We start from the raw sequence: 20,365 nt of genomic DNA on the forward strand, positions 1-20,365 counted from the left end.
ATTAGTGTGCACATGACAGACATGATCCATAACATAGTGCTATATGATAGTCCCATCTTATTGTTTAAAGATAATGAAGGAGAAGAATTGTGTGTCATTACTAAGATCAGTGTTTGTAGGTGGTGACATGCTTTGTTCCAATGTGTGTTGCAGCAAAATGATGGCTCCTTATACACCGTGCTGGTGGATCTGGTCAAATGTGGTCTGGGTGACGGTGACACCTGCCTTAGATCTGTAACTCTATCCTTAAATGACAACTCTGTGGTAAGCTCATGAAACAGATTGCAGTTATTTGTAAATATGGTTGAAACCCAGTTTGATGTAATCTAAAGTGTGTCTTTCCAAAACCCAACAGGTTGTTAAAATTCAGGCAACTGGACAGGTCTATGTGAACCAGATTGTTTCTCAGCTTCCACTGTTTACACGTGAGTTACTGCAAATGATATTAGAGAACACACACTGGGTGCTATAAATAATTTCATTTTTGATCTTTTAATGAACATTCATCATTAGTTATGGTCCAAATCTGTTACACAGGAACACAATAAAAAACATATAATACTTTTAAAGAATCTGTATTTGTATTAATGCCATAAATGCAAAAAGAATGGTGGTCAACTCTGGCGTATGTGCTAGCATAGTATTAGTGCTGTAGATGATGAAGTTTACTACCTTAGCCAGAACGTAAGAGCAGTCCCCATGGAAGGTGTAGGCTTTTTCATCAAAGGTAGTGATATGAGCTCCTCCCTCCACAGAACAGGTTCCTGGACAGTTCTCCTCTGAACACACCCACTGACCACTCTGACACACACTGATAAAACACACGCACGCACACACACATCAATAAAACCATTTTTTTGCTTCAACAATTAAACAGTGTAACGCATTACTTTTTTCTTGATAATTACATTACTGCCTTGGCTCACTGCAAAGTTCCCTGTCACTGTTAGTGTCATTGAACACATGCATGTAGGTGGAAGGTCAGGTGAGGTTGGACGTAATGATTAATCGATTTAAAAAAAAAACACACATTTCATAAAGAATGCATGTTCCTGAATATCTTTATCCACAGCAACTGTAATTATTTGTAATTAGCACCACCCAGGTTCTGATCTTACCATGATTTACAGTTGTAAGAGTATGACTCCCCTGACTTGTAAACTTGGTTGTTATGCAGGCATGCACACTGATCCAGCTTAATACAGCCAGTTTGACTGACGTCATCAAAGACGGTTCCTAAGGAGGAGAGGAGAGATAAAAATTAATGTCATGTTTTATGTCTGCATAAGAGACAAGGATGAGATTGCATATGCTTGCATATAGCAGGATAATGCATGTGTAATGCGTGTGGATACCAGCAGGGCAGCTGCAGCCATCATGGCAATGGCTGTCACATGTCTGGCTGGCATAAGGAGTTGAACAGCTGTCAGGACATGAACTGCTACACTCCAAGAACTCCATGTTGTAGGAACATTTCTTGGCTGTGGGGGAAAACAGTTTTACTGCCACCAGTACGAGTGATACACAATTCAGCAACACATGGTGTACAACTGTCACATTTACATAATTTGAAACTAGAGCATTCAAATGCATCACAGATGCATTTAGTCATCTTTCAGTATTTGCAGCCTTACAGCAAAATGTTGCAGTCCTCCATTGCTGGGGGTTGCCACCTGCATGCACACACTCTCGGGAGAACTCCGAGATGGTTTTGCAGAGGCTGGATTCTGTGTTGTCTGAGATGCACATATCAATCATGCAGGCTTCAATAAAGGCATTCACATCCAGAAGGTTTTGGCAACTGATGAATTCAGGTCTGGAGAAGATCTCTTCACAGAATGCCTAGAAAAAAAAAAATCAGTTAATAAGTTATAAAAGAGACTAGTGACAGCTCAGAGCCAAAGAGCCAATCAATTTGACCAGTGGTTCCCAAATGGTTGGCCTTGAAGCACGTCCAGGTGTGCTGTGGGATTTTGTGACAACCTCATGTAATTTATTTCAAAGTACTGTATAATTACAGTAGTTGTGGAAATACAGGAAAAATCATGGAAATACAGGTTAGGAACTGCAGGTACTTTGAAGTTTAATCACAATAAAGGAGCAGCAACTGATAAACCAAATACTTCAAACAAAAATAACGAAAAATAATCCATCCATCCTCTATACCACTTAGTACAACTCAGGTTTGTGGTTCCCTGCAGCCAATCCCAGCTGACATTGGACGAAAGGTGGAGTACACCATGGACAGACCAGTCTATCACAGACACAGACAAACACTCACACTCACATTCACACCAACAGGCAATTTAGAGTCACCAATTAGCCTAACCCCAAACTGCATGTCTTCAAACTATGGGAGGAAACTGGAGTATCTGGAGAAAATCTGCACAGATAACACGCAAACTCCACACAGAAAAGTCCCAGGGTCGAATACACAAATAGGATTCAAACCAATGAGGCTGTTCATTTTACTTGTAGTCCTTTACTTTACAGGTCTCTTTCTTTCATCTTTTTCTTTAAATTTTGAATTATTTAACCTTGTTTTGTTTCTCCGTGCTTTTGCTTCCACTCTGGCCTCCTTTCTCCTTCTCCTCTGACTCCTCGCTGCTCACCCCTTTATTCTCTTTCTGGAAATGTACAAAGCTTCTGTGTTAAAATCACACATCATCAAGCAGTACTCATACTCTTATAGTGTTAATTATAGTAGCTGAAGATTAATGTCATGGGAATACAGGCGTGGAGCTGTCGAGTTACTTTCATGCTAACTTCATCTGAAGAAGAAACAATGCTGATTAAATTAATAGGTTAAAGAAAAATCTTAAAATAATTTTGGTGAACTTTAGGCTGATAATTATTTAGTCTACTAGTCTAGTCTTTCATTTTACAACTATTTTCTCCAACTTTTTAAAAAATTTTGAATTATTTAACCTTATTTTGTTTCTCCGTGCTTTTGCTTCCACTCTGGCCTCCTTTCTCCTTCTCCTCTGACTCCTCGCTGCTCACCCCTTTATTCCCTTTCTGGAAATGTACAAAGCTTCTGTGTTAAAATCACACATCATCAAGCAGTACTCATATAGTGTTATAGTAGGTGTGGATTAATGTCATGAAAATAAAGGTTAGGAACTATTGAGTTATTTTCAAGATAACTTAATGAAGGAAAGAAACAATGATGATAAAGTTAAAAATATCATTTTAAAATAATTAAAATAATTTTGGTGAACTTTAGACTGATGATTATTTGCTTAGTCTGCTTCTAGTCTTTCATTTTACACTGTCCTCCATCTTTTAGTTTACATCTTGAATTATTTAACCTTATTTTGTTTCTCCGTGCTTTTGCTTCCACTCTGGCCTCCTTTCTCCTTCTCCTCTGACTTCTTGATGCTCATCCTTTTATTCTCTTTCTGGAAATGTACAAAGTCTCTATGTTAAAATCACACATCATCAAGCAGTACTCATACTCGTATAGTGTTATTTATGGTAGCTGTAGATTAACGTTATGGGAATACAGGTTTGGAGCTGTGGAATAACTTTTAAGCTAAAGTAAGAAAATTGATTGATTAAAAAAATTACAAATAAGCTTGGTGAACATAAGGCTCACAACTATCTCCTCAGCCTTCATCGTTTTTCAAATTTGAATTATTTGCACCTTGTCTTCATTTTTCACGCTTTTCCCTCCACTGGGCTGATTTTTTTCCCCTTTTTCTGGCTTCTCTCTCTTTATTCTTGCACGCTCTCTCTGGAAATGTACAAAGCCCCTGGGTTAAAATCACACATCATCAAGCAGCATCATACTTGTATAGTGTTAATTATCACAGCTGTAGATTAATATCATGGGAATACAGGTTAGGAGCTGTCGAGTTACTTTTATGCTAACCTAATATAAAAAGCAACAATGCCAATACAATTAATAATTGTAACAAAAAGCATTTTCAATGCGAATAATTTTGATGAAGTGTAGACTGATACCGTATTTTCCGGGCTACAAGTCGCACCGGAGTATAAGTCGCTCTTAGCAAAAACAGTCTGGTTGAAGATAAAACAACATATTTGAGTCGCTTCGATGTAGAAGTCGCATTTCTAATTAAACTAGTTCAAGTCTAAATTAACCTATGAAGAACGTAGGTTAGGCATAACAAGAAGAAGAAGTGTATTAAGAAATTCATTCATCTGTTTCAAGTAACGTCAAATAAACAAACAACTCCTCCTCTCAGGTTGTCTGACTGTCGAGACTCACTCCAAACTTTGTTTCAGCTGCACTTTGTTTACGTAGTTTAGCGTCAAAATAAACGTTTTTACTTTTTTACTTTTTCGGCGGTGCAGTATTATATTCATTTAAGTCAAGAGCGCCATCTAGCGCAAGTGACTACTCGACGCTAGATGATTTAGGCACAATACAAGCCGGAGGAGTAAAAAAAAGTGTGACTTATAGTCTGGAAAATACGGTAATTATCTATGTGGTCTATTTATAGCGTTTCATCATACAGCTCTCTTTCTTCAAGCCTTTTATTTACATCTTGAATTATTTAACCTTGTTTTGTTTCTCCGTGCTTTTGCTTCCACTCTGGCCTCCTTTCTCCTTCTCCTCTGACTCCTCGCTGCTCACCCCTTTATTCCCTTTCTGGAAATGTACATAGCTTCTGTGTTAAAATCACACATCATCAAGCAGTACTTATATAGTGTTATAGTAGGTGTGGATTAATGTCATGGGAATACAGGTTAGGAGCTTTGGAATTACTTTTAAACTAATTTAATCTAAAAAGTAACAAAACTGATAAGCTGAATAATTAAAACTAAAATAATTTACAAATGAAATAAGATCATGTTGGTGCACATACAGCTCAGAATGATCTATTTAGTCTACTTATAGCTTTTCATTTTACGACTCTATTTTCTCCAACTTTGTCTTTACATTTTGAATTATTTAACCTTATTTTGTTTCTTCGTGCTTTTGCCTCCACTCTGGCCTCCTTTCTCCTTCTCCTCTGACTCCTCGCTGCTCACCCCTTTATTCTCTTTCTGGAAATATACAAAGCTTCTGTGTTAAAATCACACATCATCAAGCAGTACTTATATATAGTGTTATGGTAGGTGTGGATTAATGTTATGGAAATAAAGGTTAGGAACTATTGAGTTATTTTCAAGATAACTTAATGAAGGAAAGAAACAATAATGATAAAGTTAAAAATATAATTTTAAAATAATTAAAATAATTTTGATGAACTTTAGACTGATGATTATTTGCTTAGTCTGCTTCTAGTCTTTCATTTTACACTGTCCTCCATCTTTTAGTTTACATCTTGAATTATTTAACCTTATTTTGTTTCTTCGTGCTTTTGCTTCCACTCTGGCCTCCTTTCTCCTTCTCCTCTGACTCCTCGCTGCTCACCCCTTTATTCTCTTTCTGGAAATGTACAAAGCCTCAGGGTTAGAACCACACATCATCAAGCAGTACTTATACTCCTGTAGTGTTAAGTATGGTAGTTGTGAAATAATGAGACAGACGCTCTCTACTTTTAAGCTTAGACTTAAAATTTTCTTTTTGTCACAGCTTATAGTTGGGGTCAGCACAGGTGATCCTAGTCCATCCATCCATTATCTATACGCTATACTATCTATATGCTTCACTTGCTGGCCACTGCTGCTTTTCAATCAGTCAGCTTTTTTACCCTGCTCCATCCCTCACTCCCTCCTTCCATCTGTCCATCTATCCATCCATTCGTCCAGAAAGTCAGGGGTTCACACTGGACAGGTCCCAAGTGTGATCCTAAACCATCTCTTCTTATGCTGTTACAGGTCTAGATGGGCGAAGGATTACCTATCATGCATCAAGCTCCTCTCTTCCCTCTGCTTCTCTTTTCTTCTCTCCACTCACCACTCATTTACTGTTTATTCCACCACTGAATGTCACTAACTTTGTGCCTTTTCTCTTCTGTCGTTTGTGCTCCCTTTTTGTAACTTCTGCAGGTGTCCCTGGTCCTGGAGCCGTATATTGCTGATGTGCAGTTATTGGCCCCAACAACCTGCAGTGTTTACTTGTTCTTTCTTGTTGCTTTTCCATTTCTCTCTCCTCTATTCACTCACCCCAACCGTTTAAGATGGTCACCCACACAGCCCAATTCTGCTGGAGGATTCTTGCGTTCAAGTGAGATTTTCCTCCCCACAGTTGCCGAGTGCTTGCTCATAAGGAATTTGATGGGTTTCTAAGTGCCTTGAGATGATTTTTTGTGATTTGGCATTATACAAATAAACTGAATGAAATGCAATGAGAATACAGGTTACAAGCTGCGGAGTTACTTTTAAGAAAGTAAAAAAAAACACAAAAAAACACAAAAAAATGATAAACTGAACACAAAATCAAACCTAAAATGAAATTACAAATTAATTAAAATAATTTTGGCACATTTAAAGTTCATAATTATATACTCGTTCACTCTGGAAATATACAAAACCTCTGGACAGGTCATCAGTCCATCACAGGGCTACATAGAGACAGACAACCACACACGCTCACGATCCCTTCTATGGGCAATTTAGAGTAAACCGGAGTACTCGGAGAAAACCCACGCAAGCGCAAGGAGAACATGCAAACTTCACACAGAAAAGTCCCTGCTGAAAACAGTGAAGAGTCACCTGATCACATTTGAGGACTTCGCTCAGTTCAGGCTCCTCGCAGCTCTCTGTCGGCCCATTCACCTTGTAGGTCTCAGCATAGTTTATCACAGAGACTTGAGTTCCTATAGTAGACAATCCCACAACAGTAGTCATTTTAATTGTTTAGCCCAATATCTTTAAAAACTTGTATTTTGTACCTGTATTTTGTAGCCATTCTGTAATAAGCTGCATAAACGTACTAAATATGCTTTAGTGTAAGTGATTTTATTTTGCTTGTTAAATATCATCCTGTGCTAAAAAGCCTTGCAATAATTACCATCATTTATTATTTATGGGCCAGTGTTGGTGCTGATGTGGTTAATGGGAGAAACTCAGACCTTATTATGTTTTTCATGTACTAGCTTAAGGCATCAACTTATTTGGGATTTGAGATTTGATCAGGTGAAATGAAAAGAGGTGTCTCACATCATATGTATGAGAAGTGGAAAACCAGTTTTAAAAAAGTGATACTTTTAAAGGTAAATATGTGGAAACATCTCGTCCCATTATCTTTTGTTTGTTATGTTTAATTCAGAAACACAACTTTGAAAGACGGTTTTATATTTATTTATTCAAGTGTACTGACATTCCCCTATGTGGTTATTTAGCTAGCTGCGTAGGCTGTGGCTGTTAAAGGAAAGTGGTGAATTTTGCTAAATATGACAAAATGTGTAATAATTTAGAATCACTGACTATACTTTTAACTAGCCTGCCCCTTTGTGTTTGTGTTTTCACTTTGATGTCAAAGTATTTATCAGTGTAAAAAAATACTATTTATATCTGCTGAATATGTAAAGTCTAAGGAGACACAGGCTGTTTTGCTGCCATAATATGCAGCATTCTTTTCATTGAAACTACTCATTGAGTAATGTCTACTAGCACCTGTACTAGCTTCTTTTCAGGGTTAATTGGAAACTACACGCTACAGTGTATTATGCCTCCATAATACTGAAAAAGATCTTACCATCAGTCGTGAAATCACTGGATACGCCGTCAAAGTTTCCACAGAGTCCACAGGTTTGGTCCTTGTATTTGTCGTCAATCTCAATCTGTGAACACAAACATAGAGTGGTTATTGGTAAAATCACATGCAAGTCATTGATCATTTATCACTCAAAATAGCTTTTTAATATTCCATCACAAGATCATTAGATTTTTTATGTAAGTATATGTGTTTGTGTTAATATATCTGCACTCGTCTTGAGATTATTGGAATTCTTCTAAACAAAGTTATCATGTCAGACTAAAGCATTTGCTTCACATTTAAAGTGAATGGCACTGATGCAGCCTGAAACAATTAAATGAATCAAAACATAATTCTGTTTACAGATTTTGCTAAAAGTAAAAGTAGATTTTTCTGTAATCAGGGAATCCTTTAATCACAATCATCTTCATGGAGTAATGTGCTTAACCAAATGTTAACTTAATGCAGCCAAATTTGCACTGTGGTTTTCAGGCTTGACTTATTTATATTGTTTACTTATCTCTTCAGGACACATCCCCCAAACTCACCCAGTGACTCAGTGTTTCTGTTCAGTGTGCTCTGCTCAGTATTTTGCTCAGACATGGAGGCTTGTCTACTTTAACATAGCCATGATTTTCGAAGCTAGGTCATGATAAAGGAACCAAATTGTGGTGTAAATAGGACCACTGTCATTTATAAAGAAATCTACTTACAACTGTGCTGTGTAGTGATATTTCTTTGAGCCCAGGATGTTTTGCCTATTTTACATGAACTACTATAGACAGGGGATGTGTTACAGTGCGACAGTGCAGACAAATATAGAACATTAGAATTTATTCACTGAAAGAAATTGTAATTGTTGTGAACAACCTGGCTGCATTTACTAATTTGGGCTGAGAGGTGTAAAGTACTCTGATTTTATCAGACTTCAAAAATGTCACACAATGCAACACAGTGGATACTGTATATGATTTGATTAGCATTTGGACCACAATTGAAGTCAGTGGCAAAGAGCAATAAGCTCTTAAGCTGATAGGTTCATTGTTGGCTTTGGTCTTTTCATGGGATTTGTGGATATTCATAACAAATGATAAGATAAAGTCAGCCATATCTTTAAAACAGCTGAAATAGCTTATGACTTATGAGGCTTATGTGCCTCTGTAAGCATATGCATACTTAAGTGCGAGAACAGGCTTGTGCAGTTCCAGAGAATTGTTTACAGCAGGCTCACAATGTGCAACTTCGTCAGTGTTTAAAACCCCTTGAAAATACATATAGACACAAAACTGAGGACAGGTGTGTTTGCTAATGTGAGGGTGTACAACATACATCCAGGGAGTCATCCAGGTTCCAGATAACTGTGATTCCCAGCTTAGCTTTGACAGTGATACTGGTTAAGGTCCCCTTGACAGTCACTCCAAATGTGACAAATGGCAGAGACACCCTGCAACAACAGAGTGTCAGTGGGAAAATGAGCCATAAAACAGCAGCTGACACAGGAAGTCATATTTCAATGAGAAGCAAACTACTGACTATTTTCTGTGAATGAAAGTGAAAAAAGAAAGTAGTGAAGCTCATGTGTATGGAAATCAGCTGAGTGATGTGGCTAAACAAACAAACCTCAGCACAGGTCATAATCCCAGCTTGACTCCATTAACCCATCATAATAAACTCCATCCTAATAAAGTATTACAGGTCTTGATTAAATGTTACTATAAAAATATGTGTTAGTTCATTCATTGGTTAAGTTCCACCAATAAACAAATAGTCTCTAAGCAGTTTGTTCATACTAAGGCTTTGCAGCTTATCATAACATCTGACTATTATCCAAGTGTTTGATTGTATAACCAATCATGCATCCTTTATTCATACTTCATTTTAAGGGGGTATGAAAATCAATTTGCAGCTTAAAACTTGAAACCTGAATTTGCCACACTGCGTGACATTGTTTTTTTTGTTTCAACTGTCAGGCACTGAAATTGTACATTTTTATATGCCATCAGTAAGATGAAATTCTTTCACATCCCAGTGATATTCAGAGACACTACTCTTGATCTGAAAAAGCATATTGACAAGATGAGTCACACGCTGACAATTTAATTTTGTATTCAGATGTTCATTGCACTAATGCCAGCTCAGAGTTTTCTTGAGTTGTATTTAAGGCACTTAAGTAGAAGTTTCTTACATTTTTTAATATGTTTAATCTCCAAAAATGGTAAAAATAGATTTAAGTAAGGTACGCCCTGATGCCAGTATTAATTCAACATTCAAAAATCTCTGCTCTTCAAATATGATATAGTTTGACATCTATATAATGCTCTGTTTAAAACAAAAAAGGGCATCCTTAGACAGGTGATGGTCAGCAGAACATCAAAGGGGCTAGACCTCATTCAGTTGTGGTATTTGCTAAATTTCAGCGAATAATCACTATAAAATCAGTGTTCAAAAAAAAAAAAATCTGATACTGCAGCATTGAACACAAACATTTGATTAGAACAATATTCACAACATCGAAACCAGTGTCTTAAACTGCACCACAGATTGTAAGAGGTTTAGGGTCTCAGGGACCAGACTTACGTCTCGCCATTGACAGTCACTGAGTTGCTGGAAAGTTCCACAACAATACCCTCCAGCTTCATCATGATGTTGCTGATGGTTGGGATGTTGTCGACTGTCTTGCGCCTCATCTGGATGATAAAATTTTCATAGCTCCCCTTACACTGCGAGGCCACGACATGGTTACAAGAGGACGGTAGCTGGAAGAAATGTCCATCAAAGGTCTTCCAGTGGTAGTTCCCCCAAGTGGTGCACACTCGGTAGATGTGAGAGTCATTGGCTGTAACAACATTAACATTTTAGAACATCGTTTTGAAGTGATAGAGTTAAGCAAAATGTATTTTGGGTATTTGCACACTTACCTGGGTTCACGTTCAGTATGTTCATAGACGGAATGGTGATTTCTGTAGTAAACAGGAAAAAAAAATCATTTTAGATAAAAGTTTACCAGAATGAGTAATACAGTATATATCAGACATTCTCTATCAGCTTGTTTCAGCACTTCACTGAAGCTATTTAATGTTTTTACTGAGAGAATTACTCAAACCCAAGATGACGTAGAAAGTCAGATGGAACTACCTCAAACTCATACATATTCAGTATCTTTGTTTTGATTTTTGATTTGACTTGAGATTTTTTCTCTCTGCAGTTTCAATTGGTATTTTACAGATGTAAAATGCAAATACTTTTAAGTTATCTAAGAAGATGTAATAAAAATGTAATGTACATTCAAATGAATTAAGCATGTTTTCTTTCCTTTGCCATGCACCAAATAAACATCTGTTAATAGAACATCCAATCCTCATCTCTGTAACCTCTTTCTATCATCATCTTATAGTGTATTGATTGAATGTCGAGCTGTAAGCAGTTTTAAGGTGATCTCTCACCAGTTTCAGCGAGCGAGCCGGCCAGTAGCATCAGGTAGACGAGCCACAGTGTGGACTGGAGCCCTGAGGTCCCCATGTTGTTCATGAGGATTGATCTACTATGAGACTATGGAAGACTGGAGGACTTATCCTTTTATAACCTGCTAGTCAAGGTGGAGCTACACCAGTTCCTCCAGGTAAGCAAGAGAAAGGCAGTTCCACCTTGTATCCCTCCCTCACTTTGTTATTTGTTCATTAAACATGTCATCACCTCCATCACTTCACTGAACAGCATGTTCACCCTGGAGGCTTCTGGTGAGCTACAGAACCAACAGGACATGATAATATCAATTTCAAAAATCATGGCAACCTAAAGAAAACACAATATCACTGCTCAACAGATGAAGTCGAGACAGAGATACACTTTCTCTTACAATGTCAAATATTAAATGAAATAATGAAAACCTGTAAGGTAATTCCAGGACTTTGATAACCTCTTAAATATAAAAATACTATTAGGAGAAGGGGTGGGGTGGTACAGCAGTGCAGTGGTTAGCACTGTCTCATCACAGCAAGAAGGTTCAGTGTTTGAATCCTGTTTGACCCTGGGGCCTTTCTGTGTGGAGTTTGTATGTTACCCCGTCTCTACGTGGGTCTTTTTGGAAGTTACGCTAATTGCTGACTTTAAATTGCCCTGAGGTGACAGTGTCTCTGTGTGTCAGCCCTGTGATAGACTAGTGATCTGTCTCTAGTCCAGTGTCTGCTGGGATTGGCCGAATTAGACTAAGTGGTAGAGATAATGGATGGATGCATGGATTATACATATCACATTTATAATTGTGATCTGTCCAAAAGTTTAGATATTTGTACATTAGAAATTGTATGTTGTTGGTTTAGCAGCATTGATTTGTGGAAACCTTCAAACTAATGAAGCACCTTTAAAAAGAATTTTAAAAACCTCTGGCAACAGACTCTTAGAAATGCATGACAGTATTGTGGGACATAACAAGATAAATCAGAAAATTACTTCAACTCGGTATGATGGGTTAAATAATCTCTCTGTAGTTATAGCTAATTCATAATCTGGGAGGTTGAATTTTCAATTTCTGTCATTTTTGTCTGGCAACTCACTTGTGGCCTTTAAAAGATCTGCTAGATGAAGACAATTTTAAAATGAATGTAATGTATACAAAGTTTTATTTCAGGCTTTAATTCATACTAGTTCATACTCAACGTGATTCCAAGTACACACTCCAAAATGGACAAAGAGCAGCTCTTTGTGAGCCATATTTACATTAGGCAGGTACACGATGCTTACGCACGTCCTAAAAGATGTGTCAACTACTAGGATACATGTAGAACCACAGTTTCAACTAAGGACAAATCTAATGATACAATCTATACCTGTGCTCAATCAGCAAGTAGGTGATGAAGTAAAAAAAAAGAGCACTTCTTTGATTTTGACTTTGAACTTTAGTTTTGAACTTTTAAACAGGATTTTGACAGTGTTTGGAAACATCATCTGAGAAATGTGAATACTGTTATTATCCAGCGATTGATAAGCTGGGGATTTTCATCACAACAGTGTCACCCTGTGCCCTAAATCCCAGGAGCAACTTGCTCCTTGACAAGGAGACAATTTTCCCAAAGTAACAACATGCATAATGCACTTGTGTTATCAATTCTATGTATTTCCATGGCATTGCCCTTCATGCAATGGCTTCAATGATACTCACACTCCCTGTCAGTTTTGAGCCAGAGCTGGCCACAGTGGGGATGAAATGCTGAGGACAATACCAGCTGTATTTGGGAAAGTCCGGCTTGCCTTTTCTTGATATTATTATTCAGATATTCTTTTTCTTTTCATTTCATCCACATTTACTGATAAAATGAAAAACCTGTTTGAATATCAGTATTAGCTGAGTTAGTGGCTCTTGTTATGTAGACTATGAGATGTTATTAAGGGCCTCTTGAGAAAAAAAACAACATCCAATCTTTGTGCCTTATTATTCCTGAGAAAGAAATGATTAGGTGTGAACAGAGTATTATAAATATTTAACACTTAATAGGGCTCAAAGCACAGACTCTGTTTAATGAACTGAAGCTGCTGGATTTCTAATTCATCCTACCAGACAAAACATTTACATTTGCGGTTTTCAAACATATCATTTATTAATAAAGTAATAAAATAAAATTGCAAAGATATCAGATCCAGTAACAACAACATGCTCTTAAAGTTAACAATAGATAAACAGACAAACACTCATGCATGTTTTTGGTCTGTGGGAGGAAGCCAGAGTTCTGGTCGAAAACCCAGGCAGGCACGGGAAGAAATGTAAACTCCACACAGAAAGGCCCCTGGGTGGAATAGGACTTGAACCATGAAGCTTATTGCTGTGAGGCAACATCGTTAACCACAACACCACCTCACACATTTGCCTCATTATTAAGTCTACTCTGAATGAGAAGACAGCACTGATCTAGTTGGTGGAAGTCATGTAATTCATGCTTCACTTGCTGGTCACCACTGCTTTTCCATTAGTCAGCTTTTTTACCCTGCTCCATCCCTCACTCCCTCCCTCCGTCTGTCCATCTATCCATCCATCCATCCATCCATCCCTGCTTATTCCTGTTTAGGGTCACAGGGATCTGCTGGAGTCTATCCCAGCTCTCTTTGGGTGAAAGGCAGGGGTACTCCCTGGACAGGTCGCCAGTCCATGACAGTGCATGTTTCTTCCATGTTATTCCTGTTAAATTTTTATGGAGGGGTGAGTTCTTTTTTCATCTGATTTGAGGGGACAGAGGGTGTTCAGACTGTAAAACCCCTTGAGGCAAATTTCAGATTTTTGAAATTGTTCTATGCAAATAAAGTTTGACTTGACTTTGAATAACGGGGCTTAGTGAGTAGGATATTCTTTGTAATGACATGCATACAGGTGGGAGAAAGCCTGCTGGGATGTTTGAAAAGAAACACTAGAACTAGAAGATAAATGATAAGAAGGGAAGTACTTCAGCTGTACCTGTCGTGGAAAAAACACTTGGAGGCAAATCTCAGGTCAAAGGATGTCAAATTTAATAGGCAAGGCAACGGGCTAAGCAACAGAGTCACAACAGAACATATGGCCTGCAGGATGGGTCAATACCAATTGACCACGAGCACAGAAAATCATCAGCTTTTGTATCAGTTGAACAGCATTAATTTACACATCAGTCACTCACATGTAAATCATGCCGGCAGGATGGCATACATAATATAATTAGCATCTCCCTGACTTTTCGTCTGCTTCCTTGTGACTGCAAAGCCGTGTTAAAAGTCTTTGTTGAATTAACATAGGACACAGGGAGGTAGCAGACATTTGTCTGTCAAGGTATAAATTTCCCACACAGTACCCTTTTCCTGTAAGTTGTTTATTTAAGTTAGCTTTCGAGAATTTCTCATTTCATTAACAGTAAAATTATGCTCTGCAATATTCTTTACTCCTCTAGTGCCAGGCAGTTGTAGCTCCATTGTGGACATCGCTTAGCATGTTATCCTTCTCTATTAACTGTAAAACATGTGCAGTATCTTCCTGCAGTTAGAGTGCGCCTGTTTTCAATGACCAGGTGCACACCTAGATATTTGTGGACTGCCACCATTTCATTGTTTGCACCACAGATGTTGACTGGACAAGGAAGGGGCTTAGACCATTTCCTTTGTCTTAGAGGTTTTCAATAACAGGCTGACTCCAGTCAATGAAGGGACATGTTGATGACTCTGTACTTTGATGCACTGTAACCATTTTCTACCTTTAATCTCATAAGACCACATAAGAGCTTTGGTTTGGGTTGCATTTTAGATTTCTTCTAGCTATTTGGGGTTAGGTGGAACCAATAAATATAACAACCAGATATTATCTTTGAACATGAAGCACTTATAATTTGAGTGCAACAGGTTTCAGTTACACAGAATTAAGTATTATGGTGCAGACAATGAAAAATGTGATGTTCATGTATGTGGACGCCAGGTCCTAGGAAGTTAATACAGTGTGTAAGTCTGTATGGCAGAGGTTTTCAGTTTGAATACTTTCTTTTTTTTTACATTCATTCTACTGTAAAATTTCAGCTTGTGGAAAATATCGGTCAGTATCAGCTGGAAGACATGGGTGGATGAATGGCCCTACCGGACATGGGGTCAGCCAGAGCCTCCGTGATCTAATATTTCCTGATCATTAGTCAAAGAGTTCAAAGTTTGTTCTTAAAACAATGTTCATGAATAGAAGCCATAATGACACATGCATGAGTTCTGTGTGCATGCAGATATGTTGGGTTGGAAAAGAAAATTTTGTGTCCAGGGACATCATGTCCATTCAGTGTCTCTATCTATGCTGAAAGATGGTCTGCCTTTATGAGGCTGTGGAAGCAGGGACCATAAATATGTCCTCTATTCACATTCTTAGCTTGTGTGCTTTAAAGTATTATTAGGCATAAATGTCTACATGTTAATCATTAAACATATTAGTCAAGCAGACAAAATAAAACACGATAAGGCAAAAATGAATAATAAATGCAAACATGTTTCACATTGACATCTAATCAATGGCTCTTTTGACGTCTAAGACATCTTGGTATGCAGCAGTCCACACCCACCACTCAGTCGGCAATGGATTGAACACAAGTAGGCACATTGTTCAGATGTAAACATGACGTGTGTTGCTCTAAGGAGGAGAAGGATTGTTGATCTTGTGTTCATGACACAGGCCTGCGTAAATATGCAACAGTGACTCAGTTCCATTTATCCAGGATATGCATCCTGTGGTACATCTTTGATAAAAACTCTGCTTTGTTTTACAAACTACACTCTTTATATAATATAGTAAGAAATAACAGTTCAGAAGTGTCATCTATACAGTCAGCTGTCCATTTAGATTAAATTTTTTTCATGATAAACATGACAGTCACATTGCCAAGTGGTCAAAATTATTATGCTTTCATTGACTACTCATTTTAAGTTGAATTATTTTCTTTTAGAGATCCAGAAAAGTGTGAAGGCACTCTTCAGGTCATTTTTCAACATTTACTGTTCATCTGTAAGAACCAAAAGCAATGCTCACCAGGCCCTGCACAGTTTTACTTGAGTGAGGCAGCCCACTCACTGGGCTTCACGCTTTAAAAAAAGAGGTTTGCAGACTAAGTGGCTTTAAGGACCTACATGATAAACCGACCACTAGTTTTCCCCTGGTGTCGGTAAACAAAGGCATTCAGTACCTGTTGTGGCATCTAGGTAGCTGTTGTAGCTGCAAAGCTTAGTGCTCATGAAGTCCCCCAAGATGCAATAGCAAATCACTTTTTTTCAATACTACCTGTGCACTGATATAATCTTTGGTTAAAGGTTAAAAGTAATTTCAACCAATTTTGGTGACTATATTAAAAACATGTGCAAGATGGTTTAATTAGGGGAATTTTGAAAATCCCAGTTGTTTGTCTTTGATTTTACAGACACCTTGACACCTTAACCAACTCAATGCCTTCTTTGGGATTCTTCACACAAAGTAGTCTGACATGGCTTAATTTTCCTTGAATTTGTTGCTGAAAAGACAAATATATAATGACACTGGCCCTATTGATTCTAATTAATTTTTTTGATTATTTGCTTGGCTAGCGCTGGATAAAAAAGCTAGAAAAATAAAGTTTTAAATACTTGGAAAATGTAAGTTCATGTGATTCATCAGTGCACTTCTGGTTTAACAACCGTGTGCTTCAATGGGTGAACGCAACATGCAACTCTACAAAAGTTCCCTCTTCTGTGGGCTAAGTTGGGTCACACTCATCTTTATCATTGATCAACAACTATATTTTGTTTGTAATCAATTTGCAGCAATGCTGATTTTCTGCATCATCAAACTCTCAACACGTGAGCGCAACAAAACAGCACTGCATTTGTTTTGGTGTGATAAGCAGTCAGATGGCAAGTTTGTTTACTGATTAGGTCTGTCACAACTATTATTTTTTTTACTATAATTGCTTGTGTGTTTAGTGGTATTGAGAAATAAGTCAGGATAATTTGCCTTCAGTGACATATCTAGTAAATGTTAAATTAAGTATACATCCTTATTTACCAAGACTTTCATAAGTACCTGTTCCCTCCACCCATTAGCTTGTGAAAGATCTGACACGGGGATGTGTACATTGTGGTCCCACCTTGCCCAGAGGCCTTGGATGACATCAGGATTGTTTGTCTGCTGCTCTCTTTGCGGATCTCTGCTCCTCAGTGCTGTGTTTGGCGGCTCTGTCATCGCAGCTCTGCCATGATTTTCTTAAAACCTTTATCTGACAAGTCCTGGGCAAATACTCAGAGTTGGAAGTAAACTTATAGCAGGATGTGGCCACATCCTTTATGTGTGGTGGTGATAGGTTTCTCACACAGCTTCTTGATTGATGTGCTACAGCTGAGCTTCAAGTGTTACTACAGGTCAAGGTGGAAGCTACTCGACATACTGGCTGAAACAGAAACACTTGCTGATCCCCTCAGAAATCTCATTTTTCTACTGTCTTCATAGTCTTCCAGCAGCACTGAGACCACATGATTTACAACAACACAAACTACAGTCTCCAATATAATCACAGAATTTAATCAACACCTGTCCACCTGTAAAAAGTCTAAATTATAACCCTGACAAGCATTGTATTGCATTCTGTTTTTACTAAAGTTGATAAAGCATAAAAGAAATCAAGTTAAGGGCTTTAAATCCAAGGTTGGCCCACTACATTCAAAGACTTACTTTATGACTTCAAATTTTAATTTAATAAATTGATCATGGTGGATGAGTGGTTAGCACTGTTGCATAACAATAAGGTTTCTGGTTCAAAACCCACCAGGGGCCTTTCTGTGTGGAGTTTGCATGTTCTCCCTGTGCTTGTGTGGGTTTTCTCCAGGTACTCTGGTTTCCTCCCACAGTCCAAAAACATGTATGTCAGGTTGATTTGTGACTCTAAATTGCCCATTGGAGTGAGTGTGAGTGTGTGAGGTTGTTTGTCTCTATGTGGCCCTGTGATGGACTGGTGACCTGTCCAGGGTGTACCCCTGCCTTTCACCCAAAGAGAGCTGGGATAGGCTCCAGCAGGTCCCTGGGACCCCTGGTTAAGGAATAAGTGGGTACAGATGATGGATGGAAATTGATCACTGGTCAAATTAAGTTAGAACATGCCAAAAACATACCCTGAAATGCTAAATGTAAATATAAACATAAACAACCAGTGGCTGGGTTATAGTGTAATCTTCTCCACCTCAACATTTGAACATGAAACATTTTCCTAAATAGAAATACTATTGTATTAGTAGGCCTACTGTGAAACTAAAGTTTGTGAATATAATCATAAATGAGTAAATCTGTTTTTTTTTTGGGCCCAAGATTGTTAAATGTGCACTGATTTTTCAGTTAATTTCACAGAAACGACAAATCCGTATAATTGCCAGAACAAAAACAGAGGCTCAGGCTGCAGTTTCATTATTGTTTATTGGTGTGATTTTTGTGGATTTACAATCTTTTCAAGCTAAAATTATTCTGTATTCTGTTACATTAGACATAAATAGAGAAATTATGTATCTAGATGAAATTTATGCCTGTCAGTTACGGTTCTACAAATTCATGCTCATTATAAGTTGGCATGCTTAAGTTACTGTAGTCCTGGTTTTTGCCTTATCTCCTACGCCGACGTGATTTGATGCTGGACTGATTAGGCACCATTTGACTGCGACCAAGCACAGTGCACTCTGTCTTGAGGCACGCACAGGAATCGATGTAGGTGTAACTGTAGGTGATCTCAGTGTTGTCAGGGCAGGAGAGTTGGATCTGCCTCTCAGATGTGGCCACCTCCTGGCAGCAGGAGCAGGTGTGTTGAAGGGAATGCATCTTGGTAGAAAAGCTGAGAGAAGAGAAAACACAAAGGTGTGAAAGACAGAACATAAAAAATGAAACGGAGAATTTAAATTCTGGTTTAAAAAATCAAATTTAAGATACATAAAGGTTTAAAAAGTTCTGCATTAATTAGTGTATATGTTATAAACTTATCACCAGGATAGGCTTAGGGAGTTTTGTCAGTCTGAGAAAATAAGCCTGATGAAAACAATGTGACTCAGGGTTTACCTTGGGAGAGACAACAAATTCCCAGCAAAGCCTGAGATGTGGTTGTGAGACTAGATAGACTACATAGTCATTTAACAGGCTGGGAGTGTCCAAATAAATGGGCTCCAGTACACAGCAGATGAAAAAGATAATGACTATAAGGAAAACTACATGAGGACTCACAGGGTGAAGGTGCCACATGCTCCATTACAGGACGTGACGTTAACAGGATCTTTGGAGATGCAGCCCTGACTCTCCAGGTGCACAGTGGTGGTGGACACATTGCATGCAGTTTTTACAGTACCTGAGGCAGACAGGAGAAATGTAATGAGAGGGAACATAAGGGTCTTATATGATCAGTTACAAAGACTCACAATTATATGATATATCATATGGCTATGGTGGCTCTGCTAATTCTGCGTGAAAGGTTAGAAGATCTTATGGAAATCATATGTAGATAAGTGGAACTAATATCAAGGAATAAAACTAATGGAAGTAATACATACAGGTTTTGCAGCATCCATCTGGAGTTGTGGTCTCTGTTCCCTGTAGGAGATACACACATTCACATCAGTATCAGTTTGTTTTGTTGACACCACTGTTTTCCTTTATTTCTACACTCTCCAGAAACATCATGCCATTTGTGTGTTTTGTGCATGTGTGTGTATATGCCTTTCAAATGTTTTAATTTAGTTTAGTTTGTGAGAGCGTTTTTTACATTGTAAACACATTTTCAACGGGGTGTTGGATCTTTGAAACCTGGATTTATGATTAAGGTTGGAAAAACGGTTGGGGTAAGCCATTTTGTTGTGACAAATGTCTGTGTGCATGTGTGTGTGTGTGTGTGTGTGTGTGTGTGTGTGTGTACAGTCTACCAGTATGCATTTTTCAGGGTCAAAGGGTGGACAAAAAGTCTTGGCCTCGACGGTGATGAACTGATTACCAATCTTCACACACTCAAATTTCACACAGGCGTCCCCAGGTGGAGAGAAAATGTTGCCAGGCTGAAGAACAACATAGGAGAATTGTGAAAAACCGTATGGATACATCAGAGTTACTTTTACCTCCATCTCTACTTGTACAGACTGTTCCTGTGCTGACTAGAGGGACCCTTTTGCCACGTCTTCCTCAGTTTTCTAATTGCTAGTATCATCAAATCAAGATGTAAATCTCCTCATGGTGATTTGTGCTGAATCTAGAGACATGGAGACCTAAATGTAAAGTAA

At 38.1% G+C, this 20,365-nt stretch overlaps 2 protein-coding genes across 2 annotated transcripts in view; both read right to left on the reverse strand.

The window, feature by feature from the left end:
- Positions 1-564: 564 nt before the first annotated feature.
- On the reverse strand, positions 565-11,148 carry LOC113122672 (mucin-5AC-like). The gene is made up of 17 exons (XM_026294170.1): positions 11,059-11,148; positions 10,534-10,575; positions 10,193-10,451; positions 8,945-9,059; positions 7,616-7,700; positions 6,631-6,734; positions 5,312-5,401; positions 4,927-5,016; positions 4,529-4,618; positions 3,647-3,736; positions 3,312-3,401; positions 2,929-3,018; positions 2,538-2,627; positions 1,635-1,842; positions 1,356-1,481; positions 1,119-1,236; positions 565-811 (listed from the first exon to the last, which is right to left on the reverse strand). Exons 1-17 carry the CDS (start codon positions 11,141-11,143, stop codon positions 565-567), a joined length of 2,019 nt encoding a protein of 672 aa, XP_026149955.1. The 5' UTR covers positions 11,144-11,148.
- A 7,454-nt stretch (positions 11,149-18,602) lies between these two features.
- Positions 18,603-20,365, reverse strand: part of LOC113122673 (mucin-5AC-like) — a 31,098-nt gene continuing 29,335 nt past the window's right edge. The window contains 4 exon segments of the mRNA XM_026294171.1: positions 18,603-18,939; positions 19,323-19,443; positions 19,646-19,685; positions 20,015-20,143. Of these exon segments, the coding sequence (XP_026149956.1) occupies positions 18,714-18,939; positions 19,323-19,443; positions 19,646-19,685; positions 20,015-20,143 (516 nt within the window). The 3' untranslated portion in view covers positions 18,603-18,713.

This window comes from Mastacembelus armatus, chromosome 3 (assembly GCF_900324485.2).
Source record: "Mastacembelus armatus chromosome 3, fMasArm1.2, whole genome shotgun sequence".
Classification (NCBI taxonomy): Eukaryota; Metazoa; Chordata; class Actinopteri; order Synbranchiformes; family Mastacembelidae; genus Mastacembelus; species Mastacembelus armatus.